The sequence below is a fragment of the Ornithorhynchus anatinus genome, chromosome 7 (genome assembly GCF_004115215.2).
Source record: "Ornithorhynchus anatinus isolate Pmale09 chromosome 7, mOrnAna1.pri.v4, whole genome shotgun sequence".
NCBI classification, from domain to species: Eukaryota; Metazoa; Chordata; class Mammalia; order Monotremata; family Ornithorhynchidae; genus Ornithorhynchus; species Ornithorhynchus anatinus.
The window spans coordinates 67,073,309-67,085,869 of NC_041734.1; the positions used below are offsets into that span (position 1 = coordinate 67,073,309).

General features: G+C 54.3%; 1 protein-coding gene across 2 annotated transcripts in view; it reads right to left on the reverse strand.

Annotated features, from left to right (window-relative positions):
* Positions 1 to 12,100, reverse strand: part of LOC103165694 (adenylate cyclase type 10-like) — a 29,970-nt gene extending 17,870 nt beyond the window's left edge. For both annotated transcript variants that reach the window (XR_003761037.2, XM_029069810.2), the window contains exons 1-11: positions 11,893 to 12,100; positions 10,136 to 10,234; positions 8,098 to 8,136; positions 6,727 to 6,870; positions 5,501 to 5,706; positions 5,162 to 5,252; positions 4,979 to 5,067; positions 3,083 to 3,274; positions 1,396 to 1,517; positions 796 to 872; positions 411 to 600 (exon numbers count right to left, since the gene is read on the reverse strand). Coding sequence is in view for 1 of the 2 variants with exons in the window: in XM_029069810.2 (XP_028925643.1) it covers positions 411 to 600; positions 796 to 872; positions 1,396 to 1,517; positions 3,083 to 3,274; positions 4,979 to 5,067; positions 5,162 to 5,252; positions 5,501 to 5,706; positions 6,727 to 6,870; positions 8,098 to 8,136; positions 10,136 to 10,234; positions 11,893 to 12,013 (1,370 nt within the window). In the remaining variant the exon portion in view is untranslated. The remainder of the gene's footprint in view (positions 1 to 410; positions 601 to 795; positions 873 to 1,395; positions 1,518 to 3,082; positions 3,275 to 4,978; positions 5,068 to 5,161; positions 5,253 to 5,500; positions 5,707 to 6,726; positions 6,871 to 8,097; positions 8,137 to 10,135; positions 10,235 to 11,892) is intronic.
* Positions 12,101 to 12,561: the final 461 nt, after the last annotated feature.

The following is a 12,561-nucleotide window of genomic DNA, read 5'->3' on the forward strand; positions in this document are numbered from 1 at the left end:
CCTTCTCCCTGACTCTGTTCACCTCAGAGGAGCCCTTGGGCTGAGGCTGATGCGGGGAAGCAGACCTGGAACCATCTGGGAGAGGGTAAGAGAGCTCAGAGAGACAGAGAAGGGAACCCACCCCCTCACCTGGGTTACTGACATGCAGAGAAGCAGCGTGGCCTAGTGGATAGAGCATGGGCCTGGAAGTCAGAAGGACCTGGGTTCTAATCTCACTTCTCTGGGCCTCAGTTACCTCAACTGTAAAATGGGGATTGAGACTGTGAGCCCCATGTGGGACAGAGACTGTGTCCAACCCGATTTGCTTATATCTACCCCAGCTTAGTACAGTGCCTGGCACACAGTAAGTGCTTAACAAATACTGCAGTTATTATTACCTAGCAATCCTTCACCAAGGGGCACTAACCTACCTTTCTGCCTGAAGGCCCAGGTATTCATAGATCGGCCCGGGCTGGGGAAGGTCTTTCAACCTTTTCTCCGGCAGCTTTCTGAAGTAGCTGGGTGGTAACAGACAGCGGAGGTAGGTCCCCTCATCGCAGGTCACCTTGCCCGGGAAAGTTGTCACCATCCTGGCGGCCAGGTTCAATGCCCGGCCGATGACTGTGAACGGGGAGAAGGCGGGAGAAGGAAGAGTTAGGCAGGGTGAGGAGGAGGAGGAAGCCAAAACTGGGAGGAGAAGGGGGATTGGGGAGGAAGGGGAGCAAAGCAGAGGAGGGGGACCCAGCCAGGGCTCCCCCAGGCCCTATGGCTCCAGCGCTGGGGCAGGCGAGGGTCTCCCTGGAAGGGCCATGGTACCAGTATATTCGTGTCTGGCTCGGGCCCCCACCAGGCCACAGAACGCAGGACTGTAGGCGACGCCAATGGTCACGGGCCTGGAGCAGAGAAACAATCAATCGATCGATCAATCGGTCATATTTATTGAGCAAGTGCAGAGCACGGTACTAAGCGCTTGGGAAAGCACAATATAATAGAGTCGGTAGATGTGATCCTTTAGACTGCAAACTCGTTATGGGAAGGGAACACGTCCACTATTTCCTTTGCATTGTACTCTCCCAAGTACTCAGTACAGTGTGCTGAACATAATAAGTGCTCAACAAATACCAACTGATTGATTAGTTGTCTACAAGTAGTGTACCGTCTACAGGTAGTTTCTGCCCACCTGTTGGGGCAGTTGCAGGCTCTGAGGAGGAGGAGAATCTCGGGGGAGGTGATCTGTCCCTCGCCTCAGGGGTCTAACTCTTCCAGATTCCTCCCTTGGCCTCCTCCCTTCCCTCCAGATGAGGCCCTGCCACAAACTCAGCCCTGGTCCTCCCTGCTCCCCAACCTGCTCCCCGCCCACTCTCCCTCCTCCCACTGTCCTCCTGCCCCAGGGAGGGCAGTTCCCCATCTGCTCACTCAGCCGAGGGCAGGTTCTCCCAGCAGGAGTCCCAGAGGTTGCGGGCGCTCTCCAGTGCCTGGACCCCCTCGTCCAGCTGCTTGTCCCCAGGAAGGCCAAACACACAGAGCAGTTCACAGGCCTGTGGGTGACACGGGAACCAAGGCGGAGTAGTAAGGGTTGGCCCTGGTGCTCAGGGGTCTGGGGTCCCCACCCCCTCTGACCCACCCCCAGCTGACCCCACTCTTCCAGGGGCCCAGGGCTGGGAAGGACGGCCTGGGGACTCACGTGTCCTGGGTCCTGTCGCTTAATACAGTGCTCTGCACACAGAAAGCACGCAGTAAATACAATTGAATGAATTCTGCCTCACAGGAGAATCCCAGCTATGCCTGGGCTGAGTCTCTGGGTAAGGCCTGCTCTGAGAGGACAGGCACGCTGAGCTGCACATGGCCAGTGGGGTCACGGGCTCAGGTCTCAGTGAAACTTGAGGTCCAAATAGTCTGTGGCACCATGACTCTCTGGCCATGTGTAGGGCAGAGCCTCAGCCAGAAACTGAGGGATCAATGTCAGCCAGGTCTGGACTGTCTACTTTTCTTGTTGATGATAGTATTTGTTAAGCGCTTACTATGCGCAGGTACTGTACTAAGTGCTGGGGAAGATACAGAGTAATTGGGTTGGATACAGTCCTTGTCCCATGTGGGGCTCACAGTTTTAATCCCCATTTTACAGTTGAGGGAACTGAGGCACAGAGAAGTTGAGTGACTTGCCCAGTGTCAGAAGACAAGTGACAGAGTCAGGACTAGATCCCAGCTCTATCGTGGCCCAGGCCCATGTGTGGTCTAGTGGACAGAGCACGGGTCTGGGAGTCAAAAGGAGCTGGGTTCTAATCCCTGCTCCGTCGCTTGTCTGCTGTATGACCTTGGGCGAGCCACTTCATTTCTTTGTGCCTCAATTCTCTCCTCTGTAAAATAGGGATTGAGACTGTGAGCCCCATGTGGGGCAGGGACTGCTTCCAACCCGATTTTCTTGTAACCAGCCCAGCAATTAGTACAGTGCCTGGCACATTAGTAAGCACTTAACAAATCCCACAATTATCGTATTATTATTATTGCCAAGTATATATGTGCTAAGCACTCATTATGTATCAAGCACTGTTCTAAGCACTGGAGTAGGTGGGGGTTAATTAGGTTCTTCTGCCTGGCTCTCCTGGGCCTGGGCAGCCTAAGCCAAGATGGGCTTTGTTTGGCAGTGGATGTGCCCTGGGTGGGGGCGGGGAATCATCTCCAGCATCGTCTCCCTCTACTCTTAAACTATATCAGATAAAAACAGTGATGATCATCGTTACTGTGGGTATTCGTTAAACTCTTACTCTATGCCAAGCAGTGGGCTAAGTGCCAGGATCAATACAACACTATCATGTAGCACATCGTCCCCATCCCACATGTGGGTCACGGTCAAAGGGTGAGGGAGAACGGGTAATTAATCCCCATTTTTCAGATGGGGAACCCGAGGCCCAGAAAAGTTACGAGACGTGCCCTAGGTCACACAGCAGGTAACCCAAGTCTCCTGAATCCCAGTGCTGTGCTCTTTCCATTAGGCCTCACTGCTTCTCAGCACCGTGGAGACGATTTACAGCGAGTCACGAGGCTTTGGGAAAAAGGCCTAGGGGAGCTGCGATCACTCTGCCCCCCTCTCCCCCAGACTCACATTCTGGGATACGAAGACTTTGTGCAGCCGGCCGCCCCGCGGGCCAGTGGACAGGACCGTGTGCCGGATCGCCTCCTGCACCCGCTGGCACTGGGGCAGCAGCCGAACCGTCTGCCGGAAGTCCAGGCGGACAAAGACCGCGGTCACGGGGCGCATTTCTGACAGGAACTCCTTGGGCTGGCCGTCATCCAGCTGCAAGGGTCCAGGGGGTCAGAGGGTCCCCGGCCTGGGGCACCACGTCTGAGGCCTGCGAGGGGCCCTGCTCGATGACCGTGTCATATTCTACCAGCCCCGGGGGAACCACCTGTCTACTTCTCTGGGCCTGCTCAGAAGCCCTGACGGGGAAAGAAGCAGAACCAGTCTCATTCCCAGACTGAGACAGAAGGAGGACAGATGCGGCCAGAAAAAGACACTCAGAGGCAGAGAGAAGCAGACAGCAGGAAATAGAGGCAGACGTCGACATATGCAGACAGCAGCTGAGACAGCACTAAGTAGAGAAGTAGCCGAGGCAGAAGGAACAGCAAAGACACAGAAAGCACGGAGTTACAGCAAGAAAACGCATCAGGGAAGCAGCGTGACCTAGTGGAAAGGGCAAAGCCCCGGGAGTCCGGGGACCTGGATTCTGTCCCGGGTTTCCCACTTGACTGCTGTGTGACCTTGGGCAAGTCACATAATAATAATAATAATTATTAAGCGCTGGGATAGATAGAAGGTAATCAGGTTGTCCCACATGGGGCTCACAGTCTTCGTCCCCATTTTACGGATGAGGTAACCGAGGCCCAGAGAAGTGAAGTGGCTGGCTCAAGGTCACAAAGCAGACACGTGGAGGAGCCGGGATTAGGACTCACATCCTCTGACTCCCAAGCCTGTGCTCTTTCTGCTCACTGGACCTCAGTTTCCTCACCTGTAAAGTGGGGGTTCAATACCTGTTCTCCTTCCTACTTGGACTGTGAACCCCATTTGGGACAAGGACTTCTATCAACCCCCAGCACTTAGTATAGTACTTGGCACATAATAAACACTTAAAAATATTATTATTATTATTATTATTATTATTATTATTAAAGAGTCAAACTGAAATAGTAGGTAGGACCACATGTGGTTACAAGAGAAGCTTACAAGAGAAGCAGCATGGCTCAGTGGAAAGAACCGGCGCTTGGGAGTCAGAGGTCATGGGTTCAAATCCCTGCTCTGTCGCTTGTCATCTGTGTGACTTTGGGCAAGTCACTTCACTTCTCTGGGCCTTAGTTACCTCATCTGTAAAATGGGGATTGAGACTGTGAGCCCCACATGGGACAACCTGATCAACTTGCATCCTTCCCAGCCCTTAGAACAGTGCTTTGCACATAGCACTGTTTTCCATTTAGCACATAGCGCTTAACAAATGCCATCATTATTATATGGAGCAATAAACAGATGAGATATAGAGACAGCCACAAGGCACAACAGAGAAACAGCTACTGAGAGAAGGAGAAGGAGAGATGGAGAGGAAAAGACAGAGTAGTATTTATTGAGCACTTATCGGGTGCAGAGCACTTTACTAAGCACTAAGGAGAGTACAATATAACTATAAACAGATACATACCCTGTCCACAACAAGCTTACAGTCTAGAGGGGGAGACAGACATTAATATAAATAAATTACAGATATGTCCTTAAGTGCCGTGGGCTGGGAGGGGGGTGAAAGAGCTGGGGAGATGAGGAGAAACCCAGAGAAAAGGCAAGTTAGAGGAGTTGAAGACTCCAGAGGGCAGAGAGTGAGGTGAGAGTGAATGGGGTTGGGAGAAGGGAAGTGAGACAACACAATTAGCAGGTGAGTTTGCATGTCTGTCCACCTGTTCACTCAGACACTCACCACTCACCTTCTCCCCTCGCCCCCCGGACATATAGAAATACCTTCTTCAGGATGTTTTCCATCACAAATCCACGCAAGGCTTGCTCACGGCCGGGGCTTGAGGACCAGTCCGGGGCCTTCCTCAGCTGGGCTGGGAGAGGCAAGGGGCACCCTCGGGTCTGCAGGGAGGAGACCGGAACCGCCCTCGGCCCCCAACTCCCCTCCCTTTATCCCCAGACACTCACTTGAGCAGGTCGGGTAATGGGGCAGGTAACTGATGCACTTCTCGAAGTGTTCATCAAAGTCAAGTAGGCCTCCAAGCCGCAGGTCTCTCAGCTGGAGGAAGGTGAAAGGCACTTGGGTCCTTGCCTCATTCCCCTTGTGGTCCCCCTCAACTCTCCAAACCTGCCCCCTGCTCCCCTCAAGTTCCTCATCCCTTCGACCTCGCCTCCTGCCCCAACCCAGTCTTCTTCATCCCAATGACCCACAGACCCCCTCAACCCTCCAACCCTGTCCCCCAACCCTCCAGTGTGCCCCAGGCCCGGAGCTGAAGCCAGCTCCCAGTCCAGCCCAGGCCCGACTACCTTCACGGCCTCGTGGTCCCGCAGGCCTTCAACCTCAAACAGGGCCTGGTCGCACAGGTGCCAGCAGTGCTTGGTCAGCACAATCTCGTTGGCCTTTGCCAGGCTCCAGGCCCGGTGGGCATCGTCCACCTCGCAGCCGGTCACCACCAAGAAACGCCGCTGCTCATCGCCGACCACAACCCGCGAGATGGGGCCCGCTGCTAGGCCTGACCCACAGGAAGGGGATGATGAGGGCCCAACCCGAGGGCCGGGCCAAAGCTGGGGCAAAGGACGGGACCCTCCGCTTCTACCCATTCCCATCTATGGGCAAGTAGTTTTTCCTGTTTCACTGGATAACAAACTGAGGGCTGGGCCCCCATCCCAAACTGCTATCATATGCCCAGGGCCCCCTCAAAACTATCATAAATCCAGGCCTATCCCAGCCCTCCCAAAACTATTATATACCCAGGCCTATCCCAGGACCCCCTCAAAGCTATCATAACCCAGGCCTATTCCAGGACTCCCAAAGTGCTATCAAATCCAAGTCTGTCAGTACCTCCAAAACTCCTATCCTACGTGGGGCTCACAGTTTTAATCCCCAATTTTCAGATGAAGTAACTGGGGCATAGAGAAGTTGAGTGGCTTGCCCAAAGTCACACAACTGATAAGTGGCAGAGCCGGGATTAGAACCCATGATCTCTGACTTCCAAGCCCTTGCTCTTCTAAGCCACGCTGCTTCTCACATATCCAGGCCTATCCCAGCCCCTCGGGCAAACCGCTAGCATACACCCGAGCCTTACCCAGCCCCCGCAAAAAACTGCTATCAAACCCAGATCTACTCCAGGTCCCTCCAAACTATCCAGGCCTAACCTACCCCACCCGCCCAGAACTGTTATCATATATCTACGCCTACGTCAGGCATCACCCCCCACCCCTAAACTGCTATCATACAAGGCCCCCTCTGACCCATCCAGGGGTCCAGCAGGGTGTGACCACTTCCTCAGTAGCCAGGCCCTGTCTGAGGCTGGCATGGGACCAGTCCATGGGCACAGGGGTTGAGCTAAAGGGTGGAGATCGTGAATAGGGCTTGGTGGGGGTGTTACGTTCCGGGAGTGACTATTAGCAGGTCACCCCCTTCTAAAACTGGGGGGTTGATGGAGCTGGAGCTCCCCTGAGGTTCCCAGGCCCCTGACACCTCTGGTGGTCCCCCACCTGCCTTCCCTCGGGGGCCTGCTGGGGGTGGCTACCTATCTTCAGCTGGAGATCCTTTCCGGCCTTCAGGTGACAGATGCCCAATGTCTCCTGCAGTTCTAGACAGCACTTGGACACCAAGGTGATGGTGTCCCGCAGGTGGCTTCGCTCCACTGTCCACAGGGCCAGCAGGGCCCTCCCTGTGGATATCCAGAGGAGGACCGAGTGGTCGCCCCACCGTCCTGCTCCCTGAGACCCAGTCCTTTCCTGCTTCTGGGGTGGGCACACCCCAGGCAGGGCCACAGGCTAAGGGTCCCTGAATATGAACACAAGTAGGCCTAGAAAATAATATTCTTAGTATTATTGCACTAGCGACTAAAAGTCACTCTGAATGGGATCCCCCGGCAACAGCTGCCTCTCTGGGGGAATGGAAGACGAAAAAGGGGAGTGATTAGGGAACCCCCACAAGTAAAAGCCACTGGGATTGGGTCGGATGGAGGAATGGAGGGGGAGCCGTGGCCTGGGGAAGTGTCACAACACAGATCCCTCTGCTGGACCACTGCTGAGGCTCTGGAACGGGCCTGTCTGGCAATCTCGCTGGGGAAGTGGGTAGGGTCCGGGGGGCCATGCCAGAGAAGGTGTCAAGCTCCCGTGCCAAGCCCTGATTACAGAGCATGAGTGGAGCTGGCTGGGCCATGAACTTCCGGGAGAGAGGAGAAAGAGGAGAAGAAGGGGAGGAGGAGAGGGAGGGAGGGGTGAAAGGAAAACAACACCGTCCCTTTCTGCCCCTCCCCTGGACCCAGAGATAAATCCAGCTCTTGAAATCCTCAGGGTTGTGAGTCGCCATCCCCTTCCCCAAGGCCGGGGGGCGGGGAGAGAAGAGAAGGCCGCAGAACCCTGAGGTGCGAGGGACTCTCGACGGGCAGGTAGCAGTAAGGGGGCATCTTCTCCCAGGCTGTAGATCCAATTTCCGCTAAGCAGAGAATGCATCAAGTGCATTTCCCGGGGGCTGGGTGCCTACTCCGCGGGGATGGGGGGTGGATAATGATCCATTAACTCTGCCCTCAGAGGCTTGAAGGCACCGCGAGCGGCCGCGGCTACAAGGTTCCCCTCTTCCCCCTGCTGGCAGGATGCGGACCCTGGCCTGGCCCGGGACCTGGGGCACCCGTCCCCCTCTCCTGCACCTGGGGCAGATCCATCCCAGGAAGGGCCACAGGACAAGACTCACTGAATAGGCCTAGGAATTAAGATTCTCAGTATTATTCTCCACTGGATTGCCAATAGCCGCCTCTCTTGGGGAGGGGAAAGTAATTAGAACAGTGCTTGGCACATAGTAAGCGCTTAACGAATACCATCGTCATCAAAGAAAGGCTGGCTTTAGGGGGTCCCACCCCACACCCCATAAAAAAGGAAGCAGACAGGAATACCTGTGATATTCAGGACATCCCCCCCGAAGCACAGAACATCTAAGAGAGAGAGGGGAGAGAGAGGGGGATGAGGCAGCGGAAGAGAGAGTCCACCAGGCCCAGCCCGCCTCCCCGCCGGCCACACGTCTGTCAGTCAATCAATGGTATTAATTGAGCGTTTACTGTGTGCAAAGCACTGTACTAAGCACTAGGGAGAATACAATGTGTGAGTGGTGGAGCCGTTCCCTGTCCACAAGAAGTTTACAGTCTGTCCAAACCAGCATCAGATTGATCTCCGAACAAGGCCGGGGACCTCCAGCCTCGGCCGTAGAAGACTGAGGCCGTTCCTTGAGCACCTGACAGCCCAGCGAGGTCACAGGTGGATGCAACGGCCCAGGAGACTCGACAAGTTACTGCTTGGGCCTGGGGCCTTATCCCCGCCCCCCTCAATGTAAGGACTTTGGCTGGCCATTGGTACGTAGCCAAGGCCCCGACCTCCTTCCCCTGCCCCTCTCCCAGAGCGCTGAGGTCTCTGGGTGCTGTCAGTCCCCTGGCCTCCAGCCACCCCAACTCTGCATCTCCAGGGCGCACTGAACTCTCGGGACGGTCCCAGCCTCTGGGATGTGCGTGCGTTGGCCTACAAAATGGACTTTAGAGGAAATGAAGGGAGGGGAGAAAAAAGGGGAGTGGGCAGAAAGAGAAAAAGAGAGAGAGAGAGAGATTGGAGAAGTGTAGATGGGGAGAGGAGAGAAAAGAACTGGAGCTTTCTAGTTGGGAAGACATGAGACCCTCCAGCAAATTGAGAGGGTTGGGCAGTAAGGATTAACTGGGACAGGATGGGAAGGGCCAAAGAAGGGGTGAGGAAGAAAAGGGGGAAACAACAAGAAACAACATCCCAACCCCATAGCAGTTAAATATGTACTTTTCATTTATGAATTGTATTATAAATTATTTATTCATATTGTCTGTCTCCCCTATAGACTGCAAACTCATTATGGGCAGGGAATGTGCCTGCTGTTTCTGTTGTATTGCTTAGTTCCAAGAGCTCAGTACAGTGCTTTAAGTATAGTAAGTGCTCAATAAATACCACTGATTGATTGACTGATCGTCTGGGGCTGCCCTGGAGTCGGGCTAGGCCTTGGTCAGGGATCACGTCTACCAACTCTGTTGCACTCTACTCTCTCAACTACTCTCCCCCTCTAGGCTGTGAGTTTCTTGTGGGCAGGAATGTGTCTATTTGTTGTTATATTGTACTCTCCCAAGCACTTAGTACTGTGCTTTGCACACAGTAAGTGCTCAATAAATGAATAATTTATTATATATTAAATAAATATAATTATATTATTATTAAATAAATAAGAGAAGCAGCGTGGCTCAGTAGAAAGAGCACGGGCTTGGGAGTCAGAGGTCATGGGTTTGAATCCCGGCTCTGCTACTTGTCAGCTGTGTGACTGTGGGCAAGTCACTTAACTTCTCTGTGCCTCAGTTACCTCATCTGTAAAATGAGATTAAGACTGTGAGCCTCATGTGGGACAACCTGATTACCCTGGATCCACCCCAGCGCTTAAAACAGTGCTCTGCGCATAGTAAGCGCTTAACAGATACCAACATTATTATAAATACGACTGACTGAAGAATGAATGAATCCCAAGTGTTAAGTACAGTACACTCAATAAATGACTCTGACCGGTTGACAGTGGGGCATGGGCCAGGCAAGGCTGGTGGGACTGGCTACTCCTGGTCAGGTGGCAGGTGGTTGCCCGGACCCCCCAAGACACTGGGGCATTTAGTTTTAGGCCATTTGTTGCTGACTCTAGTCCAACTGGTGGGCCTGAATGCCTAAGAATACAGCAGCCCATGTGCCAACGGCAAATAAACCAATTCAGCTGCCCCGGTACCTTTCTCGCTAGACCTGTGGCAGGGCCCTGAGGAAAGGAATCTGCTCTGCTGGGCACCAAGGCCTCCGGGAAGAACTTGACTTCATGGGAAAATCCAGCAGCAGTTCTTCAGCAGTCGGGATCTCGAGCCCGGGCACCGCTGGGCCCACCCAGTTACTCACGCTCCACGATGTCCCGGATGTAGCGGTCGAAGCCACTGACCAGCTCGTCCATGCTGGGGTCCTGCTCCCAGCTCAGCCCTCCTGTCAGCGCCGTGAACCCTGTCAGCCAAGTAGAGGACACCGCCCAGATGGCCCCCCAGGGCATAGAGCCACCAGGCTCAGCCTGGGTAGGCCCCTGCAACCAGGACCAGGTGAGCAGCAGCCAAGTGGCTGAGGTGGGATTAGAACCCAGGTCCTTCTGACTCCCAGGCCTGTGCTCTACGCCAGAGGGCCCCGCCGACGGTGATCCTCCCAAGCAGGGCCAGCTAGCTAAACCCAGAGGAAGCCTCGCCACTCCTGGGTTTCATGATGCTGGCTTCTTCAGCCCCTACAGGGTCAGCTGCACGGCTTAGTGGCAAGATCACAGACTTGGAGGTCAAAGCCCGTGGGTTCTAATTCCAGCTCTGCTACTTGTCTGCTGTGTGACCTTGGGCAAGTCACTTCACTTCTCTGTGCCTCAGTTCCCTCATCTGTAAAATGGGGATTAAGACTGTGAGCCCCATTCAGGACAGGGACTGCGTCCAACCTGATTTGCTTGTACCCACCACAGCACTTAGTACAGGGCCTGGCACATAGTAGCACATAACATCCTTTCTAATCTCCCAATCTCCTGTTTCTCCCCGCGCCAGTCTATACTTCACTCTGCTGACTGGATTATCTTTTTATAGAAACGCTCTGGGCATGTCACCCCCCTCCTCAAAAATCTCAAAAAAGGTTGCTATCAACCTTTGCCTAAAGGAAAAACTCCTCACTTGGCTTCAAAGCTCTCCAACCCCTTGCCCCCTCCTACCTCACCTCCCTTCTCTCCTTCTCCAGCCAGTCCGCACACTCCGCTCCTCTGCCGCCGCTAACCTCCTCACGGTCTCTCGTTCTCGCCTGTCCCACCGTCGACCCCTGGCACACGTCCTACCTCTGGCCTGGAATGCCCTCCCTCCTCACATCTGCCATACTAGCACACTTCCCCCCTTCAAAGCCCTCCTGAGAGCTCACCTCCTCCAGGCCTTCCCAAACTGAGCCCCCCTTTTCCTCTGCTTCTCCTCCCCTCCCCATCGCCCCGACTCCCTCTGCTCTACCCACTTCCCCCACCCCCTCAGCACTTGTGTATATTTGTACATATTATTCTATTTTATTAATATGTCTATATCTATGATTCTATTTTGATGGTATTGATGCCTGCCTACTTGTTTTGTTGTCTGTCTCCCCCTTCTAGACTGTGAGCCCGTTGTTGGGCAGGGATTGTCTCCATCTGTTGCTGAATTGTACTTTCCAAGGGCTTAGTACAGTGCGCTGCACACAGTAAGCGCTCAATAAATACAATGGAATCAATGAATGAACAAATACAATTGTTATTACTTGGCGACAGGGATCATGCCGACCTATTCTCTTGTACTCACCCAAGTGCATGGGAGTGTTCTGCCCATAGTGAGCACTCAATAAATCCCACTGTTTGACCTCAAAAAGCTGTTGGTGCCCTGAGGGAGAGACCACTGAGCTCAGGAAGGGCTGGGGAAAAGGCAAAAGCCAGAAACCTGGGGTGAGGTGGAGTCAAATTATGCCTGGCCATGGAGGGGGAGAGAATTCTATCCTAACTGCCATGACCTGAGATTGCAATCCCAACCGCCATGTCTGGAGGGGTGGGCCCTGATCGCGGTCAGATACTGGGGAGTTATGGGAGGACATTGATCTAAGGGGAGCTGGGGCGGGACAGTAGCCCTTACCGGTCACGTGAGCAGCCAGCAGGACCCCTGGGGTGGTGGTGACCTCGAGCCCACACCCCTGGGACTCTCGGAAGAGAAGGAGATCGGGCAGCAGGGCTGCCAGCCGGCTGTGGCGGGACATGGCCTCCCGGCTACCCGTCACCACGGGCCTCCCGGCAACCCGTCACCATGGCAGGGGGCCAGGACAGCCCCGAGGGTCCTCTGCTCTCGACCACCCGCTGAGTGACCTCTCCTTTGCTGCTTGCTCCCACCAATCAGAAGCAGGTGACCAGTCGCACCCCCCTTCCCTTTCCACCAATCAGAGTCCAGCAGTCCAGTCCCGAGCATGGGAAAAAGGGGGGGACCCAGAGTCTCCAGAACAGGGAAACCTCTTGGATGCCCTCTGAACGGCAGGGTTAAGGGAGGGGGAGGAAATCTCTTTTGTCTGGGATGGCACTCTCCCGGTGACACTGACTGGTCAGGGAGGATTTGGGTAAGGAGAGGGCTGGGAAAGTTCAGAGCTGCAAGCATCTGTAAGGAAGAGAGGGCTGGGGGAGGCGGTTGTTGGCTAAGATGGCCAAGGAGCAGAGCAGGGCGACTCTACCTAAATATCTATGGATGGTGCATTCACAGTCAAGTTCAGAGGGGCGATAACCCCAGGGTTTGAGTTAGAAACAAAAGAGGCAGATG